At 44.6% G+C, this 24,189-nt stretch overlaps 2 protein-coding genes across 2 annotated transcripts in view; one reads left to right on the forward strand and one right to left on the reverse strand.

Moving 5' to 3' along the window:
* Window positions 1–24,189, forward strand: part of LOC102239827 (voltage-dependent calcium channel subunit alpha-2/delta-3) — a gene marked incomplete at its 5' end in the record, with an annotated part of 304,116 nt that overhangs the window by 143,776 nt on the left and 136,151 nt on the right. The gene's annotated exons all lie outside the window — the stretch shown is intronic.
* On the reverse strand, window positions 10,168–23,761 carry LRTM1 (leucine-rich repeats and transmembrane domains 1). The gene is made up of 3 exons (XM_005868367.2): window positions 23,249–23,761; window positions 20,117–20,713; window positions 10,168–14,269 (listed from the first exon to the last, which is right to left on the reverse strand). Exons 1-3 carry the CDS (start codon window positions 23,346–23,348, stop codon window positions 13,836–13,838), a joined length of 1,131 nt encoding a protein of 376 aa, XP_005868429.2. The 5' UTR covers window positions 23,349–23,761; the 3' UTR covers window positions 10,168–13,835.

Below are 24,189 nucleotides of genomic sequence, written 5' to 3' on the forward strand. Positions count from 1 at the left end.
GTAAACCCTCCAAACGTAAGGACTGACCCCATCATCTTGTAACTCACAGTGCTAAGTACAAGGGCTCATGTGTGGTGGATTTGTCAGAACATTGGCTGAACAAATGACTCAGGAAGAGGGAACTCATTTTTACCTGCTGTATGTAGGCACATAAGCTTGTGACATTTACTCTTCAGCCAATGGAGCAGAGCCCAGGACTATTAGTCACTGGGGCCCAGTCTTTCCATTGAGAGTGGAGAATTAATACCATTATCTGGGTAATTTATGGAACTCAAGTCATAATAACTAAGACAGGCACTTGGCAGTCAAAACATCAATCCTCATCATGGTGATATGATACAGACCAACCTGGGTATTTTAAGGAATTAAAAAAAAAAACTGTTTATTGTCCCATCCTAATGGCAATTGTGTTAACCCAGTAGTTACCTCTGCGTTAGCAGATGTCCTTTCTGAGGTCCACACATAAAACATGATGCTTGAGACAGCTTATCTCATTAGCAACAGAAAGATATCACAGTATTAGAGGCATTCTTTTTTTACTGAAAATTTTAAAAACAGATTTATTGAGATGCAATTTGCATGCCACCTCTTTACCTGTTTTAAGTGTAAAATTCAATGGAGTGAGGGTGGTGTTTCTGACCTGCCAGTCTGTTCCTTTGCAAGGAATACAGATCACATTAAATATGCTAATTCATTCATTGGGGGAAATTTGAAAAAGTGAGTTATGTGGTCTCATTTGCATATTTCTAGGCAGTGTGATAAAGAGAAATGCTTGGTGATAGGACAAAAGATTCTATTTTAACCAGCTAAATAGGACAGAGATTGATTATCATCACTGGCAATTAGCTATTGTCAGCTATGAGTTATTTAAATTGACTGTACTATTTAATATGGACCCTTCTTTAGCACTGGATGAATAGTACTGGCAAAATGGTATAGGCAAACATTCAGCTTGACACCAGTTCTTTGGTGGGGTTTTACATATTTGCTATATACAAGTTAATTAGTATGTCAGGATCATGTGTCCAGTCTGCATGGATAAACCTCTACTTTGTTAGATCTGAGCAAAGGGAGTCTTTGGTCTTGGCAGAAATGAATACTTACCGATGAAACCAGTAGTTCTCAACCAGGGGCAATTTTGCTCGCAGGAGGCATTTGACAGCATCGAGACACATTTTCGATTGTTCCAACTGGTTAGGAAGGAAGCTACTGGCATCTAGTGGGTAGAGGTCATGAGTCACTGCTGAACATCCTACAAGGCACAGGACAGCCCCCCACAACACAGAAGTGTCTCATCTAAAGTGTCAGTAGGTGCAAGATTGAGAAATGCTGTATAGATGGACAGGCAAACTCCAATTCTTGCCTTCATATTCAGTGGTTTCCTTTATAGGCTCATTTACAGAAAGGTCTTGTTTCATTTCTTCATTTTATAATTCAGTCATTCAGTAAATATACATCTAGCACCTACTGTGAACCTAGTGTTGGGGATACACCTATGAACAAGCACCCCCGGGAACACTGGAATGTGGGGAGGGCTGTTGGTTATACAATGAGAGGGCACTATTGCCATCCCATTTCCAGAGGCTGGGCTGACAGCTGTCCCAAGAACTATGCCACCCAAGTGCTGCAACCCTGAGCAAGACCCAGGGCTGCCAATGGAGAGCTTCCATTTGTGTGGGATATGGATAAATATTGCATGAATGGAGGAAGGAGAGAAAGGGATTTCCGGTAATGGTAAATGCTCTATAGAAAACAGATCAGGGTAAAGAGATGAAGTGTGGTCGGCAGTAGCAAAGGCAGGATACAAGCTCACATTCATGCATACCCGTGTCTGGGTGTGTGGCAGAGACAATGTCCCTCCAGATTATGGGTAGGGGCTCAGGGAAGGCATCTATAAGGAAATGACATGAGCAGAGTCCTGAATGATGAGATGCAGCCTTTATGCAAAGATCTGTGGGAAGAGCATTCCAGGCAAAGGCAACAGACTTCTCCAAGAATCTTGAACAAGATCCTTCATACATGTTGTGTCTGTGTTCCAGGTGGGTACTCTGAGATACAAATGAGTCTCTCAGGTTTGGGGGCTACTTACCAGGATCTAAAAGCAGGACTGATGGGAAGGTTGCAGGTGATCTGGGTAGGTGGGGAACACAAGGCAAATCTTTGCTCTAAATGTTAACTATGAGATGGGGTTTCTATGTATTTGGCATTTGTTTATTAAGCTAACGAATGGGTGCAATGCAGGGGCAGAAGGAGGTCTAAGCCAGTAGGACTGACAACAGCAATCTTCATAGACCTGGATGAGCGATGCAGCTCCCGATTATGCTATATTATAAGTCTGCAGCTGGAATTTGAGTTCGAGTTGACCATGTAGATCTGCTGCTCTGCACACCACCGTAGCCAGTGACAGGAGCACGGTGAGGATTATTGCTCCAGGAATAGAAATAGTCCAGAGTTCTGAGAAACTGGATCCTCCGTGCAACCTCTCCAGGGCACTCACTCCCAAGAGTCACCATCCTTTTATAATCGTGAGTCAAAGCCCCAACAAGCCCTTCCCCGAAAAATCAGCAGCAGAATTTTAAGGTAACAGTTCCTCATACCTGCCTTGTGTGTTCTGTATGGGCAAGTTAAGACCGCTCTTCTTGAGGTCATGGTGAGATTTGAACATTAAAACGACTGGGAACCGAGGATTTAGCAGTGACCACAGGGCCATTGCTCCCTCTTGTTCTGGGCTTGAGTTCAAGTTTGAAAAATGAGGTTGATTGTGCTTTGTTTGGATTTCTAACAGCCTGGTATTAAAGATGGATATTTGTTTCATTATTAACCAATAATGGGATATTTCTTACAGTCAGATTTGGTCTGGATTTAGGGAGCCGCTGCGGTTCCTGTTGAGAGATATAAATGATCATTATACAAATAAAATTTTTATACATATGAAGTACTTGGTAAATGCTCCTCGTTGAGTGCTCCATAATGGTGAGCTGATTTTGTAAATAACATTTTATTGAAAGAAAGTCATGTCTCCATTGTCTATAGACACCTCCCTGCTGAAATGGCAGAGCTGGGTAGTTGGATAGAGACTGTGTGGATTCCAAAGCCAAAAATATTTAGTACCTGGCCCTTTACAGCAAAGAGTTTGCCAACCCTGCTTTAGATGAAAATACATAACAGTCCATAAAAACATAAAACACCGACGTGTTCACTTCTTTCACCATCTTTTTCTCTTACAAAGTGAAGTGGATGTTTTAATCAGAGGCCGTATAAGTAGATGTTGAAGACAGAGCTTCATGTATCAGATGCTGTCCATCAGTGGTGCCTACTGTTTTGTATATGTGGTTACACAGAAATCCCAATCTAAGATCCTGAGCTTTCTAAAAATATATGCTCTCATTGTCAGTCAAGACCGTGATTTACTTAATCTCCGCTCCAGTTTATAAACCTCTGAACAGTGTAATCAGCATAATGCTTGGTAGAGCATTGGAAATGCCCTCACATGCTTTAGTGGAAAACAGCTTCTGGGATTTTCATTTTTTTTCTAACATGGCTCATGAGAGATTTGGGGGCTGACTTAGCTGCCTCTATCCAGGCAAATCTCCTAGTGACCTTGTTGGGATTTTGATCTCGGTTACAATTGGAATATATGTGACTCATGCTAAGTGAAAGGCCATAAAGGATAAGTGAGCTGGCGTGCATTTCCCTCCTGGGAAGGAGGGACAGCGTGAGCAGAGTCTGCACCAGGAGCATAAAAGCTTGACAGTCTGTGCATAGATTCTCTTGCTCACAGAAATGCTCTGGCCAGTCTGTGCTGGAAGAGGGATAGCTGATCAAAGGCTTTCTATTCTCACGGCCTCCCAAAGTGTGCGTTCACCGAGAACCCCTGGGTTCTCCTCTGGGTGAAATGATCTGCATGAGGTCAGGATCAGTGTCTGCATGTCATTTCTACTTCAAGGTCAAATTAAATGTGACCAGGCTCAGGCAGATTGGAGTGTGCAGTTGTCTTTGAAAATGAAAAGAAATTTCAGAATGAAAATGTAGTGCATGGTCATTTTATATGCTTTTACTTTATTGGCCTTCTTCCTCCATCTTCCAGATGTTTTGCTGATATATCCAGGTTTTTAAGCCAAAATTATTTTTATTACTAGTATGTTAGTTTATTTGTATTATGTATTTGTCACTCTTTTATGCTAAATGCCTTTCCCCCTGCCTGTCTCCCATTCTCTCTGGAACCCGCTCCAATCAGGTTTCATCCACAGTGAAACATTTCTCATCAAGGGTAACAATAGCTTCCACATAACCAAATCCAAACCTGAACTTCATATGTTTGTTTTTCTTGGTCTGTCAGCAGCTCTTGTCCATGTTGGCCATGTTCTCCTTGAGGTATTGCCTACCTGGCTGCTTACCGCTACTAGGTCTCCTTTGCTGGTTCCACTCATCTCCCTAATTGTTAATGCTTGAGGGCCCATTCGTGGCATTTAAATGACAAGCCAGAGCTCTCTCACTTGACTCTTTTTTGACTAAACAGCTTCACTCCTTCTCAGATAGGCCTATCAAATGCAATAGAGTCCGCCCTAACTGGTTTGGCTCAGTGGATGGAGCGTCTGCCGGCGGACTGAAAGGTCCCAGGTTTGATTGCGGCTAAGGGCATATACCTTGGTTGTGGGCACATCCCCAGTAGGAGGTGTGCAGGAGGCAGCTGATCGATGTTTCTCTCTCATCGATGTTTCCAACTCTCTATCCCTCTCCCTTCTTCTCTGTGAAAAATCAATAAAATATATTTTTAAAAAATGCAATAGAGTCCAAGCTAAGTCCCAGTTCCAGTTATTCCCTCACCTCTGCTCTTTCTCAGCAGTCTTGCTGATCTAGGTAATTCTATTAATCTAGTCATTCATAAGTCCACAGACCTTGGAGTCATTTTTTAACATTTATTTGGGTAACATTGAATATGCTCAAAAGTAGACAGAAACATAAAAAGAAACTCCATGTGTCTTTACCCAGTTCCAGGAGCTATCAATCTTATGGTCATTGTGCCCTTCAAACCCCAATATACTTCCACACCACCCATATTAGTTTAAATCAAATCTTGGTCATTAAACCATTCATCCATAAATATTCCAATATACATATTTAAAGGATAAGAACTTCTTTGTGTTTTAATATAGCAATACCATTACCACACCTAAAATAATAATTTCTAATTACCTATTACTTAGTCAGTGTTTAAATCCATAATTGTCCCAAAAAATCTCATTTTCAGTGTTTTACTCTTTGTTCACATCAGTATCTTAAAGTCATTCTTGACTCTTCGCTTTTGCTCCTACCCACAACCAATCTGTAAATCCCGATGTTACTTTCTTCAAATTTTGTGCAGAATCTGACCATTTCTAGGTACCTCTCATACTACCCTGCTGGACTACTTCACCCTTATCTCTCCCTTGAATTGTTTCAGTGGCCTTCCAACTTGTTCCCCTTCTTTCTTCCACCTCTGGCCCGCTCAGCCTATTCTTCATTACCTATCTTTTAATACAATTGCTGTGGCTATTGTATTAAAAGATACGTAATATCATGTCACTCCTGTGTTCAAAACTCTATTGACTTCCCAATTTACCCAGAGTTAAAAGCCCAAATCCTCACAATAGTCCGTGTATTAGTTAATTGTTGCTGTCAAACAAATTGTTTCAACAATTTAAAACCTGACAACTACAAACATTTGCTGTCTTACAGTTTTTGTGAGTCAGGAATCTAGGTGAAGCGTGAGGTCAGGGAAGCTGTGTCCTGCAGCTCAGGGTCTCTCACGAAGGCTGCAATAGAAGTGTTGCTGGGGGCTGTGGTCTCATCTGAAGGCTTAACAAGCAGAGGAAATGCTTCCACCTTCACTCATGAGGTCAGCAGGATTCAGTTCCTCCTGGGTTGTTAGACTTAGTTCCTCGCTGTTGTTGGCCAGCGGCCTCCCTTACTGCTCTGCCACATGGAAATCTCCACAGGGCAGTTCACAGTGTGTTAGTTGACTTCTATCAGAGCAAACAAGAGAGTGTGAGCAAGATGGAAGCCAGAATATTTTGTAATATAATCTTGGAAGTAATATCCTCTCATGTTTGCCATATTCTGTTTTAAGATACCATAGCTTAACTTGCATTTTAAAAAAATAGAAACAGAGACACATAGATTGCTGGGGTCCACCCCCAGCAGGTCCAGGGGTCCCCAAAGGTGTGGACGGAGTCGGCGAAGAAGGAATGACACGGAGACAGAGTTCAGTTGATCAGCAGCCTAGCCAGGATCTCTAGCCAAGTTCTGGTCAGGATCTCCAGCCAGGTTCTGTGTCCATGTTCTCTTGCTAGGTTCTCCAGCCAGGTTCTGTCCAGGTTCTCCAGCCAGGTTCAGTCACCAGGTTCTAGTCAGGTTCTGTCCAGGATCTTTTGCCATGTTTTCTTGCTAGGTTCTGTCTCTAGGTTCTGTCTCTAAGTTCTGTCTCTAGGTTCTGTCTCTAGGTTCTTCAGCCAGGTTCTCTCACTAGGTTCTGTCTTCTGTTGTTGTTTCTTATCTCCATTCCAACCAGTTGATCCTGTCAATTTCTATTCCAAAGGTTAGGGCGTTGTTTCTTATCTCCATTCCAGGGAGTAAAGATTATGTAGCTTAAGTGTGATTGTTCTTAGTTAAAGTGATTAACTACCCGCCTGGCACTTAGTTAAGGGGTTTTATTCCCTCCCTAACTTCAGGGAAAAATTCCTACCTGGGGAAACAACCTTTCTCGGAGAGGTGACCTTGGTTAAAACACATAGCACCAAGAAGGGGAGCAAACATATTAAGAACAGTATGCCATATACGCCAGGTCCCTTGAAACATATGCTGTGCAGATGTTTCTTCTCTGCAGCGACTGTGTCAAGCAGCAAGGATGGACCGGCTCCCGGCAATAGGTGATAAATCTCTTGCCCCAAAATATCTATTAGCAACTTAAAGAACAAGAATTAGAACCATAAACTTTGTTTTCCAGTTTTTCCACTATCCATTTTTCACATCAATAGAACTTAGAAAATCTTTAAATGTGAGTATCAATATTGAAGAATCACAGATAATTCAAAGATTATAATATACTGGATCAATTATAGATTCACTTGCAATAAAGGTATTTTATTTTAATTTTGATAACAAAATACTTATTGATGAAATGGGCTATGAAAAAAATTTTATTAGTAGAGGCATTTTTCCCTCATGTTCAGTAGATGGTGAATCATGATGGAATGCGTTAGCATGCAATAAGAAAGGTCGCTAAAAACTGCAACTTAATACAACGAAAACTTATCTCTTGCTTTCAAAAAGCACACTTACAGGTATAGGTGACTCTCATAGGTAGTTATCCTATACCTATAGATGTTAACTCAATATTCCAGGCTCCTTATTCTAGCAATTAAATGCTTCTACCCTGAAATGACACAAATCGCTTCATTTATATTTCTTTGGCAAAAGAAAAAAAAGGAGAAGTGATTAAACCAGGGCATGGATACCAGGAAATGGGAATCATTGAATGTCATCTCTACCCTCAGCTCCTTCCACTTCTGCCTTTGTCCATTCAACCACAGCCATAGCTTTTCAAACACACTGAGCTTGCTTCTATCTCAGGGCCTTTGCGCCTGCTATGCCTTCTCCCTGGGACATTTTTCCTCCAGATATCTTCATCACTGGCTTCATCATTTTTCCCAGGTCTCTGCTCAAATATTTTTCTCCATAAATAAAGTAGAAACCTTTCCTTTCACATATCTCCAGAACTCACTGCTCCTCACACCTGTTTTTTCACCATCTTATATATTTTTAATTTCTTAAAGTTCTTCCTCTGCAAGATGCTAAGTTCCATGGGGAATACACTTTATATTTCTTGTTCTCTTCTTCATCATTGGTACTAGAAAATTGCCTGGATTGCAACAGATGATCTGAAATTTGTTAAAGTATTGACTTTGCATTGTTTGGTAGCCAAAAGGATTGGTAAGGGATGCCACCACTTGTTGCTTGGTGGTCTGACTATTTAACCTAGATAAACCAGAGTAGTCTGTAGTTTTCATTCCTTATAAGCAATGTAGATAAAAACTATAGTCCCTAGTTTGTATATATCTTATTATCCTCTCTTCTTTTTTTCATATTATTACATGCTACATTGTAGAGACATGAATGTCTAGTGGATGAAGACAGCAAAGTCTTGGTGGCAGGTGTGGTGACAGTTAAATGTCCTTGCATGCTCTACATGTAGGAGGAATGGTCTCCCTCTGGTTTTGAAGCCATGTTCCAGAGGAAGGAATAGCAGCATAAAAGATGAGGACTTTAGACTATTACTCTCTTCCTTTACATCCCACTCATCTGCCGGAAGGTCACATCTGTGCTTTGCATAGCGGGCATTCCTCTTGGATATCATTGACCAGTATTTCTAATTTCAGATAACACCACAACTTTCCTTCTGTGTGCTCATGAAGACTTCAATTGGAAGCACTACTTATCAGCCAGTGTCTATTTTATTATTTTCTCAAATAATACAAGACGGTGCAGCTGAGTTTCTTCCCCTTCCATCTAAGAACATCTTTTCCAGCCCAGCAGAGTCTATGTGCTAGAAAAACTCTCATTTTCCCATTTTGCCTTGGCTTCTTAGGCTGGCTTTCTGGGTGTTGGTGGGACCAAAGCTCTGGCAGGGACATGCTGGTTGGTGGTTGGGTTTCTTTTCCCTGCCATGTTTTAAGAGCTGGCAGTTCCAGGGAAGGGTTCCAGCTCTGACTTCTTCAAACTTGTCACATTCCAAAAAGTGCCCAGAAAGTTTGACCTTAGAAAGATCTGCATCCAAATGCCTACTCCACTACTTATTACTTACTAGTGCCTTGAATAAGTGACCCAAACCCAATGGTTGTGTTTCTTCATCTATTATGTGGCAACAAAATGCCTGCATGTTTTGGTCAATATGAGGCTTAGAGAAAATAACAGTAATACACTTGGAAACCAATTGGCACAAAATTGTATGCTCAGTAAATTTTTATGGTGGTACCATAATTGTCTTCATCCAAACAATTAATAGAATAATGTCATAGTCTTGACACTGTGGTTCACACAGAATGAATAAAGAATGGCAGGGAGTGAGTTGAATCATCCATACTAACTCCATGCTCCTGTAACTGCATTTACCAGGCCTGTAATTAATTATCTGTGTGGCTTTGGGAAAGTTCCTTTCCTTTTCCATGCTTCTATTTCCCATCCTATATAATAAAAGCCTAATATGCAAATCGACTGAATGGCGGAACGACCGGTCACTATAATGCACACTGACCACCAGGGGGCAGATGCTCAACGTAGGTGCTGTCCCCAGCCAGCAGGCCCCAGGCCAGCCAAGGTGGGTGCCAGTGGAGGCCTCCCACCCCCGATTGCCCAGCTGGTTGCCCCACAGTGGGAGGCAACTGGCAGCAGTGGTGGGGGACAGAGCCAGCAAGTAGGCAGCGCCAGGCCAGCCAAGGTGGGTGCCAGCGGGGACCCCTGATCGCCCTGCAGGTCACCTCTCAGATCGGCCCTGATCGCTGGCCAGACCTAGGGACCCTACTCATGCACAAATTTTGTTACCAGGCCTCTAGTTTATAAAATAAGAACATGGGGGTAGCAAGTAGGTTTAATCTGATAAGTCGACTTCAATTAATCAGTAGAGGGTACCTATAAAACAGTTTTAAAAGGATTCTGAGGCCTTGGCTGGGTTCAGTAGATACGTTTTCTATCATCTACTCACAATGTCTGAAATGGGTAGGGAGGTTAGTCACAGCTATCCCAAAATTTGCCAGATGTAGACTAAATGCTTTCAACAGACCTTCCTAATTCCCAGTCCTCTGGGGTTTTTTCCTGGGTCTGCTTTATGGGCCTTTATAATTGGGTGACATCTTATTCATAGAAATGAATATTCAGTGTTGTCAGGGTGAAGAGTAGGCATGGACACTGAAGGAGACTGGTGGATTATGAAGCTGCTTCTTTGAATGGGATGGGGGTTTCTTTGAGATCTCAATGCAATCTGTGCATTAAAAAAATAAAGCACTTTCATCAGAAGGGCAAACAGGCTAGTTCCCTGAAGCTGCACGTCACAACCCAGTCGTGCCATGTAGGGTTGGAATATCATTTGCTGGTAGGTTTCTGTCTAATCGCATTAAGCAATGGACACACTGGTGGGTTTGACCAGACTGGAAACATTTATTTCCTGATATGCAACAGAACGTTATAGCTTTCTAACTGTTCTATAATTGTATTAATGTGTGCTCCAGATCAATTATTTTATATGGATTTAGCCACTTCCTTTGTTATTTAGGATTTAAGATAAGAGTGTCTTATTTCTGGGGTAACTTGGTTAACTCAAGTAATGAGATTTGATCTTCATGAATCTTTAGGAGATGCTGTGCATCACTTTTCAGTCTTCCATTTTTATAAGGAAAGAGAAAACCTCCATTTGTCCATTGGCGTGTTATCATTGCAAGCACAGGATTCTGCCTGCCAGGGACAGGGACCTTTGCCTTAATTTTGAAAGCTTTTCCGGTATAGATTTGATACTTGGTCTACTTTCTCCATAATCTCTATGACAGGGTGCATTCTTCATAATCCCTTCTGTTGGCCTCACTTCAGAGAGCTACAAGCATCTTTGGGTCCTGCTCTTATGAATCTGTGATTTCTGGCAAAGCAAAAATCGCCAGTCTATAATCATACTGTTCCACTAAATATGGTGAAAAAAATTCTATTGTAGATGGTTTTCTCAGAAACAGTCAACACTCAACGTGCTTTTTGTTCACAGTGTACCCTCAGCAAGACTCTTGATGGAAGGCCATCTTTATAGGGGAATCTATGAATATGACAAGACAGCGGCAATAGACAGCTGAAAGTAATCTGTGAGGCGTTTGCAAATTACCCCTCATGCGCTGTAGTGGTTGCAAAAGATAATTTGTGGTTCTCGCAGAATACCCTGCAAATTGGGTCTTTCATCTGCGATGTTTTTTACGGTTAAAACATTTCATTTCTCATATTAACAAATGATAACTCTGCATTTGTTAATCTAAACAATTTGATTTATATTTTTCTGTGCTGAGAAGCTGTTGACATTTCAGGGTAAGTAATTATTTTCATTGCCAACTGCCGTTTGTGGTGATTGTAGGCAAGAGATAGAAATCTGACTATACGTATGCACCATTTTAATCATTTTTCTTAAAGACTGTTTATAAAGCAGGGATCTGTTTGCCTGAGTTATCATCTGTACTTAGAAATCTAATAGGACATGGGTGTTGACGAGTGAGGGCTCTAGCCACGTTCAGGGTTTTCTGTGGTGTATTGGATGCTTTCCATGCGATCGCTGTGGACAGGGGACACGGCTGCTGCAGTATCACCAAACCTCTGGCAGAGCCCTGTGTGCTGACAGTCTGAAATCACAGCAGTGAGAGGAAATGGATTATTGGCCTCAGTAGATCCCAGCTTATGTAATATCTGTTCAAGTATCTCCCAGGGTGGTTGCCAGGATTACATGACAGATGCTCAGGAGAACGCCTCGCACTATGCCGGGTACATAGTGCAAGCTCTGGAAACATTTGGTGAAATGGGGACGACATGAAAAAGGATCATCTAAATTTCCTTTCTCATATTGCTTTCTTGTCCAAGGACTCGAAGTCCAGGGCAAGAGAAAGGAAGATTTTTTTCACTACATCCTTCAACCGGATGCTCAGCCTTGCCAACAGAGCCGGAAGGAGGCACCAGGACTAGGGTGGAACAGCTGGCTTTCTCTGGGCTTTCTCTTTTTGATCTTAAAATCCTTGTTAATTTTTCAATCCACTCTTTAACATATCCAGGTTTATTTTAATATTCAGGAAAATTAACATCGAAGTTTATACTTTTCCCCCAGAAAAATCATTTAGCAAAATTGCTGCTTCGAAAAGATGGTCCATCATTAGATTGTGGGTGTGCGTGAAGCCCACACTCGCTGTGAAGCTTCACTGTGGGCAGGGGTAGGTAGATGGCCTCCGTGATGATTAGGGACAGGTTGGTGTGTGTCCTGCAGGGTAGGCTGTGGTAGGTTCATCGTCTGCTTTCCTCAGCTCCTTATGCTGCTGGGTAGAGCTCTGGCCACATCAGACAAGTCACCACTCCTGCATGTTCAGACCTCCCATTCACATTTCAGGTCAGGGAATGGACTACTGATTTAGGACTGAAAACAATTTTTCCATGGCCCGAAGGAGTGAATGTAGAGCCAGGACCCTGAATGGCAAATGTATTTTATCCTTTGAACCAACTTCAATTGATTAGTTCTGGTTGCCTACAGTGCTGTCTTAAGAAGGCATCTGTGGTGCATGGAGGCTCAGCTGGGAAGAGTGCTGGGATTGATTAGCAATGTCTGTCAAGGTCTCTGGAGGGATAGCTTGCTCTCTAGTTGCTATTGTGTGTTTTTGATGTGTCTTTCACTCTTCTGTGTAAAGTGATTTCTTTTTAATACTAACAGGTGACTAAGTATGAGACAGGCCATCATGAGAGAGAGCAGGTAGATTCCACTTTAAGAAAACCTGGCATGAGAAAATGCAAATTTACAAAATGCATAAATCTGGAGCTCATTATTGTCATTACAGTAAGATTCCATGAAAGGTTCCTTTAAATAGCGAGCTCCCCTACTGCATTAAAATGATGATTCAATTTACAGAAATTCACTTTGCATGCAACTCTTCAGGACCGTGTCTGTGCAGTAAAGCAAGCCCCACCTGATTGTTTTAAACCGCGGCCTACATGCTGTTCAGGGTGGCTGCTGCCACATATCTCCAGTCCCTTGATAATTCCCACTCTCTTCAGACTTCCTTCTTCCTTCCTCTCCTGGAGTGTTGAGTAGACAATCTGGGTGGTGGTCAATAGCTGCTGGCTCCCACCCGTCCGCGGCTGCGTTTCATTAGTGGGTAAACTGATTGCTCCGCGTGTGTTTACGCGTGGGTGTGGCTGTCCAAGTCTGCGCACTTGTGCGCTCTGGTGTGGATGCAGATACACACAAGCCCTTCCCTCGCTCTCAGCCCACCCTAAATTCATTCCTGCTGTGAGTTACAAATGGAAGGTTCCACTCGCCTGGTGGATATGGCCTTCCAATGAGATGTGCCCCGGATTCCGGCTCCCCGTCTTCTTTGTGTTTGTTTATATGTTATTTACCCTCGCATCTTAAACCTTCTCCAGGCCCTGGGCCCGAGTCCCATTACGCAGACATGAAACCCTCTTCTTCCTCTGTGGCCTAGAAAGCCCCAAATGGTTTTCTAATTTAGAAAATTAAATATAATCTGACTCTTGTGGCAGGCTACAAAATTCCCAACCAACAGACGCTCCCATTAAATATGTAACATACACAACATCTAAAAGTATCACCAATCTAGCATGAACTTGAATTATAGAGGCATTTGGTGCCCCTTGGGTAAGATCACCAGCCTCTTCCCAGGCGCTCACAATTGGGCAGTTTTCCAATGGACCGTAAAGCTCCTAGGAATGCCAATGGCACACGTGCTTGCGTTTCTGTGCTCTGTAAAAGCAACTTCCTGCAGGGAAGAGGACCTTAAAGAGATGGTAGCTCCCCTTCCTCTGTGCCTGGCCTTCTCCCACATAGAATAAGTCTAATAAACTTCTCAGGCACAGAACACAAGTATCATTTCTAGTTCATCTACAGTATTTTTTTTTAATCTCAACATAAATTTCTTCTCCGAAATATTTTTTAAAGACACATCCTTTTTGTTTTCTTTTGGAAAGAGCAAAATGAGGCAGGAACAGTGGACATACCAGCCCTCCTCAGAGACTATCTTCTGGCCTAAAGTGATTATTCCTACTTGAGACGAAAGCGCTCAAGCCGGTGGGCTGTCAAGCAGCTCTTTTCCTTCCGTCTTCGCAGGCTCGAGGGTTTGATCCAAGGGTGCCTCCCGGTAATGGGCTGTAATAGCTGCATAGGTGCAGCCATAGATGGTGGCCACCAGCATCATGAGACACAGGATCCCGGACAAAACCCCGGCGATGATGACAGTGACCAAGGCGCGACGCAGATTGGTGGGCCTGGGCTTGGGTTTGAGCTCACACTCTGACTGGTCTTGCTCCTCCACACTGTGGCTCTCAGGAGACCTCAGGACAGCCTGCTGGGCAGGACCCAGCAGCTGCCCCTGCCAGGACTCCAGATCTGGAGAGGGCGAAAGGCAGGGCTGGTACAGCTCGTGAGGGATTTTAAGGAGGTCCTTTCCCTTCCAGGTGTCTGGTGACACACAGACGACACTGTCCATGACTCCCCCTTAAAAAAAAAAAAAAAGCAAAAGCAAAGGATGATAACAGAGCCTGACACAATTGAATTCCAAAAGCCTCAACCTGCGAAAAGTTAGGCAGATGGAATTTATAAAGCACCTTTCCCCCCCCCTGAAGTCAAAGAACTTAACAATTACATTTTATGATTTTAGGATTTCTAAATTGGCCAAATGCTAAACACGCCACACTAAATTGGCAATTATGTCTGACCAAGAGTTCATTAGAAGCCAGGTCACCTTTGCCTAATAAAACGCCGAGGGCAAAGCGATGCGGAGCTGACAAGAAGGGGCGCTGGAGGCCAACCTGAGGGCACTCACGCCCCTAATAAAGCGCTCTACACAAACAAACCTATTGTCCAAGCTCCCATTGCACATCTTAAAACAAAAAATAAAACAAACATCCTTTATTGTGACGTTATGTGTTCATTACAAAGACCCTATGTGTCTGGCAACACTCTTCAATGTTGCCAAATGGGAGGTCGTGGTCTTTGAGTGTTGTGCATATCTGACGATTTGGCAGTTACATTAGTTAAGTTCATGGGATTACGTGCCATTAACATGTCTCTTTGTGCTTTGAAACATTTAGAACGTGGAGTATGGAACTTTCCAATGGCTTTTAGACTCAGTTTCTATTCTCTGTAAGGTGACTGATTTCCTGAGATATGTAGACTACGTGCCTAGTAATTCTTTTCTAGAAAGAGCACTGGGCTCACAGGTTCCTTCCAGCCAAGTTTGATCACCAATTTACTATGTGACCTCGGTCGAATAAACATCTCTGACTGCAACTTTCGTGATAAAAATATCTATTTGTATCCAACTCTATAGTTTGTGAAGCACTGTTAGATTAGTCCTCACAACTCCGCTACAATGGTAATTCTTGTCCAAGGTCACCCAGGTCATAAGGGGACAGAACATCCAAACCCAGCTCACTCCCTTGATCCTGGATTTCCCCACTATACTCGGCGTCTGTTTCTGCTTCCTCCCCTCTCTCTATTTCCTCCTTCCTGGCACGTCCCAAGGTTACACAATGACCCTCAGTAAAGCCTTTCTTTGTCGGGGCAGTGCCCTACCCCTATGACCAGTGCCTCCGTTCCCCTGGCTGCCCTGAACTCTCCTGCTCCACCCCATGGTTGGCTGTGAAGCCGGACACCACTCTCAGCCAAATGAGACGGCAGGTTCTTTGTGCGTACCACAGGTGAACTATGAAATAACTCCGGAAAGTCACACATGGGAGGTGGTCACTTCAGTGGGAGTGGAACCTTCCCTTTCATGGCACTGCAGAGCTTGGGGAACGCCTTCTCTCACATCCATTCTATCTAAGCCTTATAAGCCGAGTCCTACGTGGCCCCGTTAGTAGATGGGGCCATTCTGCAATGCAAGGGTTATCTGGCCCAGGTCATATCGGGGTTAGAGGCTTTGACAAAATTCACCCCACACCTCTTTTGCTACCGCTGCTTGAAACTGAATCTGAAACTGCTAGCCTCCTGGGCCCCCCTGGCTTCATCAGTAACCCCCTGAGCCAAGAGCCCCAACTCAAAAGCAAACAGGTGACAGAGGTATGTCCTCCTTTCTGAGCAGATGTGTAGGAGGCCAGGGGTGCAGGGTGGCTGCTCCAGAGGAGCCCAGGGTGCTGCCAGGCCGTGCCGTGATTAAGGATCCCTGCCTCATGCACCATTGTATGCCGTGCCCTGAGGTTTGTTGCAAGGCAGAAGGCCAGAGAGAGAGAAATGGGGTGTGGGGCTTTGAGAAGAAGTAATGGCATGCAACCTGGCCAAAGAGCACTGGGACTTCCATCAGGGGATGAAGGCCCGTCTGCCATGGGACCTGCAGCCCAGCAGCTGGCTTCTCTGAGACCAGGTGGCTCACCCAGTCACTCCAGGCTTAAGCACTGTCTTTCCCTGGTTCCAGGCTTCCTGATACTCAATATTAGAGTGCGGGGCATGGCCTGGGGACCCCAGGACGAGGAAATACACACACTACAGCCCAGGACATGGCTGGAAGGCAGAGGTTGTGGCCACCAAGAGCTCCATGGCCTCCTATGCACCTGTGTCCTCGGCCCAGAGTCACGTGCCAGCCTTCCACCCCAGGAGGCATGTCTGCTGACAGGTTGTGGGTCCCACACCCTCTAGACCAGTGATGGTGAACCTTTTGAACTCGGCCTGTCAGCATTTTGAAAAACCCTAACTTAACTCTGGTGCCGTGTCGCATATAGAAATTTTTTGATATTTGCAACCATAGTAAAACAAAGATTTATATTTTTGATATTTATTTTATATATTTAAATGCCATTTAACAAAGAAAAATCAACCAAAAAAATGAGTTCGCGTGTCACCTCTGACATGCGTGTCATAGGTTCGCCATCACTGCTCTAGACTCATGGAAGCTGACAAGGCAAGAAGCTCCAGCTTGCCAAGCACTCGTTATTCCCCATCTGGCCACTGGAGCTCTTAACCACTGTCTTGGAAGAAATTTGATTTAAATCTTGAGTCTGACCATCACTTAGCTGTGCAATTTTAAGAAAATTACTTGACCATTCTGTGCTCTGCTTGCTCATCTGGAAAGTGGGAGGGGGAAATAATGAAATTCACCCCATAAGACTGCTCTGAGGACTAACATATATCAAGTTGGATAACATATATCAAGTGTTTAGCACAATACTGTACCTTGCCCAGAATACTAGTAAATGTTTAATACAGACAGCTATTAGCATAAAAGTGATTTGGTACTTATGAATGGAGAGGGAGGAATACTAATGACAACTTCTATGTATATGTTTTTGTGGAGAAGACATTATTAAGTGTTCATCACAGCATGTGTTTTGGCTGGGGCCCACAGGAAGATGAAGTTTCCCCACCCTCTGTGGTCAGGTTGGGGCCGTGTGACTGAGTTCTGGCCACTGGAACCAGCGAATGTCACTTCTAGGCCACAAAAACCCCTGCTTAATCCTCCAAGCACTTTGTTCCCATTTGGTGTTAACCTTAGCCGCCACGTGGTCAAGTTGGCAATGTGGACAGCTGGAAGGGGCTTAAGTCCCTGAAGGACTGCACCGACCCCAGCCCCTCCCCCAACTCCCTTGGACCCTGACACGAGTGCCTTTTATTGTGTGCATCACTGAGATAGTTGTCAATCAATCAGCCTGTCCTGACTAACACTTCTAGGGTTTGTATCTATTTATGCATCTTTGTAAAGCAGGTCTTGACCTGTACTAGCCCTTTGTTTTACCTTTATTCAATAAGTCAGTAGTCAGATTGTCTCCTACATCTAGCATCTATTGGGAATGGGGGGTTCCTAGTTATTTTGGGTCCCCCAGATCTTGTGACCCCCAAATCAATTTCACCTTCTACAGAAAGGCTGTTGTCTGTACTAGGCAGCTCTGCCGTGAGGGGGCATTGAACTGAGTCATGGAACCAGAGGACCAGAATAGGTCTCAGGAGCTCCTGGCTCAGCACTGTCAGTTTCCACCTGGTGACCCTGAGAGCTGGTGAGGGGCACGGCTGTCCAATGATCACCAGCAAGTTTGTGGCAGAGCGTCAATCCCTCCCATGTTCCATCTAGTGTCCTGAACCTAGGGACTATCTTCTTTCTTTGTCAAGAAATATTCTTCTTTGATAAAAACTATCTTTTTGTGGAGGTTTGGCTCATGCTCACCATTTAGTCTAAAACACAATAGCTGAAGCCACTTCACCTCTAGATGTAAAGTTTTATTTGCCTCTTATAAGAAAGATTTTTACCACCATATGTAGTCCCTGTTGTAGGTCAACTCTGAGATTAGCTGCTTAGTGATAAGCTGTTTGCTTCTATATTGTTGAGAGGGATTCTCAACTCGACATTGTATACTTGAACTCAGTGTGAGCTCTAACCAGCTTCCATCTGTGCTCTAACCTGCTACACCATCCAACTCTGCTGATTCCCCAATTCACGTCTGCAGCTCTGCTGTCTTCCTGTATCAGAGAGGCTCAAACGTACATCCACCAATGCAACACCTTCCCTGGACATGAAATGGACATCTCAAACTTGATCTTCCCCCAACTGAGGTCTTATTTACTCTCTCTCACACACACTCACCCACTTCCTCCTTCCCCATTCCCCAGTCTGGCCCTTATCAGCTATTGGCATCCTTTACTAGTATCTGGTTATTCCTGCAGGACAAAAATTAGAATTTTCCATGATTACTCTCCTTCATCTTTCAGTCCAACCTATTAGCAATTTCTTTCAGTTCAGTATTTCAAACATCTCCCAACGTTGATTACTTCTCACCAGCCTGGTCTGGGCCACCTCCACCTCTTCCTTGGATGACTGATGACTTCTCCCTCATTCCCCTGCTTCTTCTTGGGTAGGCTTCGATCAGCTCTCCCTGGAGTCCACAGAGTGACCTTTTAAACTATAATCAGATCACATTGTCCCTCTAAGGAAAATTCAGGAAATTTTTATCTCGCCTAAAATAAAATCCAAAGGCCTCTTCCTGCTCTTCAGGTTCCTCCAGGACGGGGCCCTGAGTATTTATGTTATCTTATCTCTGTCGTCTCTCTCACTCCCTTCCTCTGCTCCAGGCACTGTTTTGTCCTTAGTTAAGCTACGCCCCCTCCCGGCCAGGCCCTCTGCACTGCTTCCTTTCCTCCACTTAGCTCATGGCTCCTGCCTCCTGAGCAGGTTCTGCTGGCCCGTGTCTCCTCCTTGGAGAGGCCTTCCTGGCCTTCCTACTCCTCCCTCCCCTTCCCCTGCCTCAGTTTCCCTAGCACTAACTGCTTTCTGAACATGGATATTTGTTATCTTATTTACCATCTGTTCCTATTACCAGGTCATAAACTCCATGATATTAGGGATTTTCTTGTTCAATTGCCTTTTCTTGGTGCCTAGAAAAGTGCCAGGCATGTAAGAGGCACTCAAATATAGGGCTGAATAAATGAACCACTGTGATGTAGAGGGAGGACCTAGGGCCATTCGTTCTATTCTCTTCTGAGTGTCCACTCTGTCATCTTGGGCAAGTTGCCTAGCCTCTCTGGGCCTCCGTTTCCCATTGGTTACAAGCTGGTACTGACAAACTTTTCTATAAAGGGCCAATAGCAAATATGGTAAGCTTTGCTGTATATATCCTGTCAAAACTATTTTCAAGTGCAAAACAGCCACAAAGAATAAATAACAAATGGACATGGGTGTGTTCTAATAAGTCTATCTTTACCAAAACGGGGGTGGGGGGGAGGGTGGGGGGGGGGGCTGCATTTGGCCTTCGGGCTGTTGCTCACTGACCCCTGGGGGACTTCCAGATCCCCTCATCTTTAATATTCCAGGATCTCTTGCTTTGATTTCGACATCTGGTTAAAGAAATAGTCACTTTAGAGGGGGGCCCTGTTGCACCCAACTTCAGTAACTGGTACTTGCTAAGGCAGAGGGATCACCTGAGGGAGGGTTTGTAGCTGTGGGTGGGTGGAGTCCAGACACAGGGGAATGTCCCAGGGACAGATACCAGGCCACAGGTGGATCACATTTGAAAACTGAATTTGATTCCAGTTTGGAGTTCAGCAGTTTTTCAGGTGGAGACCAAATTTCCCTCCTTCTTAAGGGCCTACAGTTTCCTGATAAATAATTAAATGCTGTTATCATTCAAAAAGTGGAAAGTTATCTCCATGAACCGGATTTGTAAAATGACTTTAAAAACCCGAATGTGAACACCTTTTAATGACTCACGTCTCTGCCATACTGTGACGTGACACCGATGAGGACAAAGCTACTACGGGCCCCTCGTGGACCCCTCAAGGTCCTCTCTAATGCAGAGAACAGATGAGGTTCATCCCAGGCGAGTAACACACAGACGGGCTTTCCAAACAGACGTTACTCACCTTTATAAATAAATTTCTCCAACCAGAGTTTGAGACCCAGCAAGTGGCAGTTGCATTTCCAGAGGTTGTCCTTGAGAAAGAGGCGCTTCACGCTGGACATGGATTCTAGGAGCACCCGATCCAGCTGCTGAAGCTGGTTTTGTTGGACCGCAAACAGGGTTAGGTTCTCCCAGCGCTCACCCAAGGAGGCTGGAAGGTGGCTGATGTTGTTGGAGGACACATCAAGCTCCCTCAGCTGAGGGAGGGAATGGAAAAGTCCACTTTCCAAGGAATGTAGGGAGTTCCGGGTCAGGTTTAAGACCCGCAAGTGCTGAAGTCCATGGAAAGCTCCGGGGGCCAGGATGGAAAGTGAATTGTTGCCCAAGTTCAAGGTCGTGAGCTGTGGCACTGACCTAAATGCAGAAGCGGAGAGCTGGTGTATCTGGTTATCTTGTAAATGCAGCGTTAGAGTCTGAGGAGGCAGATCGGGAGGGATTTCAGCCAGACCCTGGCGGCTGCAGTCTACAGAATTCAAGGACGCTTGACAACGGCACTCCTCAGGGCAGCCGCAAGCCACCCGGAGCAGGAAAACCACACTGGAGAGCAGGAGCAGCTCACCTAGGACAAACAGAAAGGAAGTGGGATAGGAACCAGCTTGTCAGTGGTGCTGTCATTTCCTCCCCTAGGAGCACAGGCAATGCGGTTCTGAGCCAGCCAACACCTTGCACCACCTTTCATAGACTGGATGCATCCACAGTGCCAATACCTACTGCACCCTCTGTGCTCACATTGTCAGAAGCCTTGGAAAAGACACTTTCTCAGTGGCTCAGAAATCAGAACATGGAAGACTTTAGGATGTTGAATAGGAAGGTGAAAACATCTTTCTGAGGCACGTGCCCTGGTAGGGAACAGCAAAATCACCCGGGCCAGAGTGTGACAGGTGATCGGAGTTCAGGTAGTCACATTTCTAAAAAGTGTGCCCCATCAGTGCGAGCCATTAGAACTCTCTGTGGACTGGAAACACCCTACATCTGCTGTCCAGTATGGTAGCCACTGGCTGTGTGTGGCTACTGAGCTCTGAAAGGTGACAAAGGTAGCTCAGGAACTGAATTCTTATTTGCATTTAATTTTAATGAATCTAAATGTAACTAGCCACATGGTGCCAGTGGGTAGCATATTGGATAGGGCAGGTCTAACGCGTTCCTACAGACTGGCTGGTGTGGCTCAGTGATCGAATGGCGACCTAGGAACCAGGAGGTTATGGTGTGATTTCCAGTGCAGGAGGCAGCTGATTAATGATTCTCTCCCATCATTGATGTTTCTATTTCTCTCTCCCTCTCCTTTCCTCTCTGAAATAAAAATATATATATATATTGAAAAATAATAATAGCCCTAGCATCTATATATATAAAAGTCAAGCCATCAGAATGCCGGAATGACCGGTTGCTTTGATGCGCACTGCGGCCCCGATCGCCGCCCCCCATCCCAATTGGGGGTGGAGCTGGCCGGCCAACCTCCCACATCCCCTCCCCACAGCTGGCCCGGCCTCGATTGGCCCCCAATCAGGGCGGGCCGGCTGGACCCCACCCAGCCAAAATATATATATTCCTCTTAACCTTGTAAATCTGGTTCTACTATTATCCCCATTTTGAAGGTGAGGCAACTGAGGCACAGACTATAGCTTCAAGAATAGCTTCGAATCACTGCCCAAGGTCACACATATAAGTAGTAGAGTCATGATTTCAACCCAAGAGGTCTGCTTCCAGAGCCTGTCAGGGTTCTTACCTGCTGTGCTTTGCTGCCTGTCAAATACTTTTACACACACACACACACACGAACAAGCACATAAATAATACTGTTTTTATAGTGGTTTATATAATAACCTACATAAATATAACCATCAGCATGTTTCATTCTGCATTTTACTCTAGTCACTCAAAACTGATCTATTCATATAGATACATAGAGCGCTAATTCATTTCTTTTAACTGCTGTACAATATTCCATGGTGGGGCCATGTCATTTACCATTTAACTCCTCCCTTACTGAGGAGCATTTGAGTCGTTGAAGTTTTCTCTCATTAGAAATGATGCTGCAAAGAGCATTTCTGCACCGAGCTCCCTGGCTGTGAGGAACGTGGCCACGAAAAAATGTGGAAGAGGGTCTCTGGAATCAACCGGAAGGTTCCGAGGATGGGAGTTTTCTAGATACTGCAAGATTCTTCTCCACAGTAGCTGTATCATCCCTTCTTTTCTCCTGAGATTTGAATTTCAAAATAGGGAAAATATCTGACAAAGACATTTTGTTCAATTGGTAGAGGAATTCACAAGGCCATACAATAATATCGAAAACTCAAAATAATTACCTACTCATAAAAAAGGATCTTGAAAGAGGTTTGTTTGTTTGTTTGTTTGTTTTTGGCCTTAACTATGGAAAATAAAGCCTGGCTGTCAAATGCGCTGGAGCCTGGCCCTTGAATTCTCTCCGGATGTGAGCAGTGCTTTGGGGCAAAGGAAAGGTGTCTGGGGAGGTTCTGCTCAGTGTAGTTGAGCTCAGGGGATGCAGGACATCACAGCCCCTTCCCTCTTCCAAAACAGAAAAGAGCAAAATCCTCATTTTCCTTTCTAAATTTTGCAAATAATCTAAATGATTTCTTTCACAGCCAAACATCTTTCCATCAGAGATTAGTCAACACTTTACACTTTAGCTGTGGGTCTCAGGCATTAATTGGTTGTAGGAAACCAAATCTTCAGCAAGAGAACATGTTTTCCACAGCATCCACTAATCTATTAACGAAAGGCTTGTCTTTCCAAGCTTGCAGCCAGTTTGTTCATTCTTTCTTTTGTCCCACTCCACCCTCCTCCAAAGGGGGTGATCTATGGACTCTAACTTGAAGCATGGTGTTTTGTATGAAAAGGCCAATGACATGCCAACTGCATGTCTGATCACGGCTGGGCACATTCGTCCCCATGCCTGCCTCTGACCCAGCGTGGCGCACATACATTCTCCCTCAGAGACATCTGTTTGATCTGTTTGGTCTTTAGAGACAGACAACTTGAAACTAGGTTTCCCACGGACACCTTTTGCAGGGGATCCCACTCCTCCCTAGGGGACTTCTCTAAGGGGCGAGGGGAGGGGCGCAGCGTGGCTCACCTTTCATGACGACAGGCGTCCGTGTTGAACCCGCAGCCCTTCTATTAATTAGCAGATCAACATGCCGAGAGCATGGCCAACTCGCAGTCCAGCTTTTCATCCGCTTTTCCTGCTGCCTGCTTGTGCTTTCTTCAATGCAGAAACAGTGGTGGCTTTCAGGAGACCCTTATTCAAGCAGTCCTCTCCCTGTCTCCATCTGGCTGGGATTGTTTTCCATTACGGGGTCTTTGGACTGCGCCCCTCTCCTTTCTGAAAGTGTCGACCTCCCCAAGATCATCGCTGCCTGTCCCATTCAGATGACGAGCCACAGAGAGGACGTTTGTCAACTCGGCGAACAGCTGTAGCATTCAGACATGACCCCGGTGGCTCGGGCTTTTTGATTAGTTAATCTGCTTGAAGTCCAGGGCACCAAAATAAAACCGCCTGCTTAATCCGGTCGTGGTTTCTGAATTCTGTTGACTTAGTAACTGTGCTGTGTCAACCCTCGGCGGGTTGGGGGACGCTCACCATGGATCCTCGAGCTGGGGGTCTGGCAACGGAGCCAGCAGAGTGTGTAATATGAGGACAAATTGGCCTGCTGGAGGCTGACACAGTTTCCACAGTGCACTTGTTTGGTCATCGGAGGCTTATTCAGCCAACATCCGTGGGGATTAGCTGTGTTGACAGGGCCTTGATGCCCTGAAATTCATAGCCACGGTTTCCTTTCGTGCACATCACAGTCTATTCTCCCTGGTGCCACAAATACTTCTCAGCTGCTTCTCTGCCTGCTCCCTACCTCCCCCTCCTACCGCCTCCACCCCCATTGGATTGACCTTTTGGTTCACGTGACTTTGGAAATACTTCTCAATCTTTCAACGTTTCCCTGATTTTTCACCTATAAAACAATAAAACCGCCCCTGTGAGCTTCAGGGGGGGGGGGCGGGGGGGGGTCAATGAACTGT

This window comes from Myotis brandtii, unplaced genomic scaffold (assembly GCF_000412655.1).
Source record: "Myotis brandtii unplaced genomic scaffold, ASM41265v1 scaffold268, whole genome shotgun sequence".
Taxonomy (NCBI): domain Eukaryota; kingdom Metazoa; phylum Chordata; class Mammalia; order Chiroptera; family Vespertilionidae; genus Myotis; species Myotis brandtii.

Bases quoted from the DNA above. Each gene is read 5' to 3' on its own strand.
- LRTM1 (XM_005868367.2), bottom strand. From the start codon at position 23,348: ATGAAAAGCTGGACTGCGAGTTGGCCATGCTCTCGGCATGTTGATCTG. The intron at 20,714-23,248 runs GTGAGCCACGCT...TGTTTGTCCTAG, and splicing joins GACGCCTGTCGTCATGAAAG to GTGAGCTGCTCCTGCTCTCC. The intron at 14,270-20,116 runs GTGAGTAACGTC...TTTTTTTTTAAG, and splicing joins GGAGAAATTTATTTATAAAG to GGGGAGTCATGGACAGTGTC.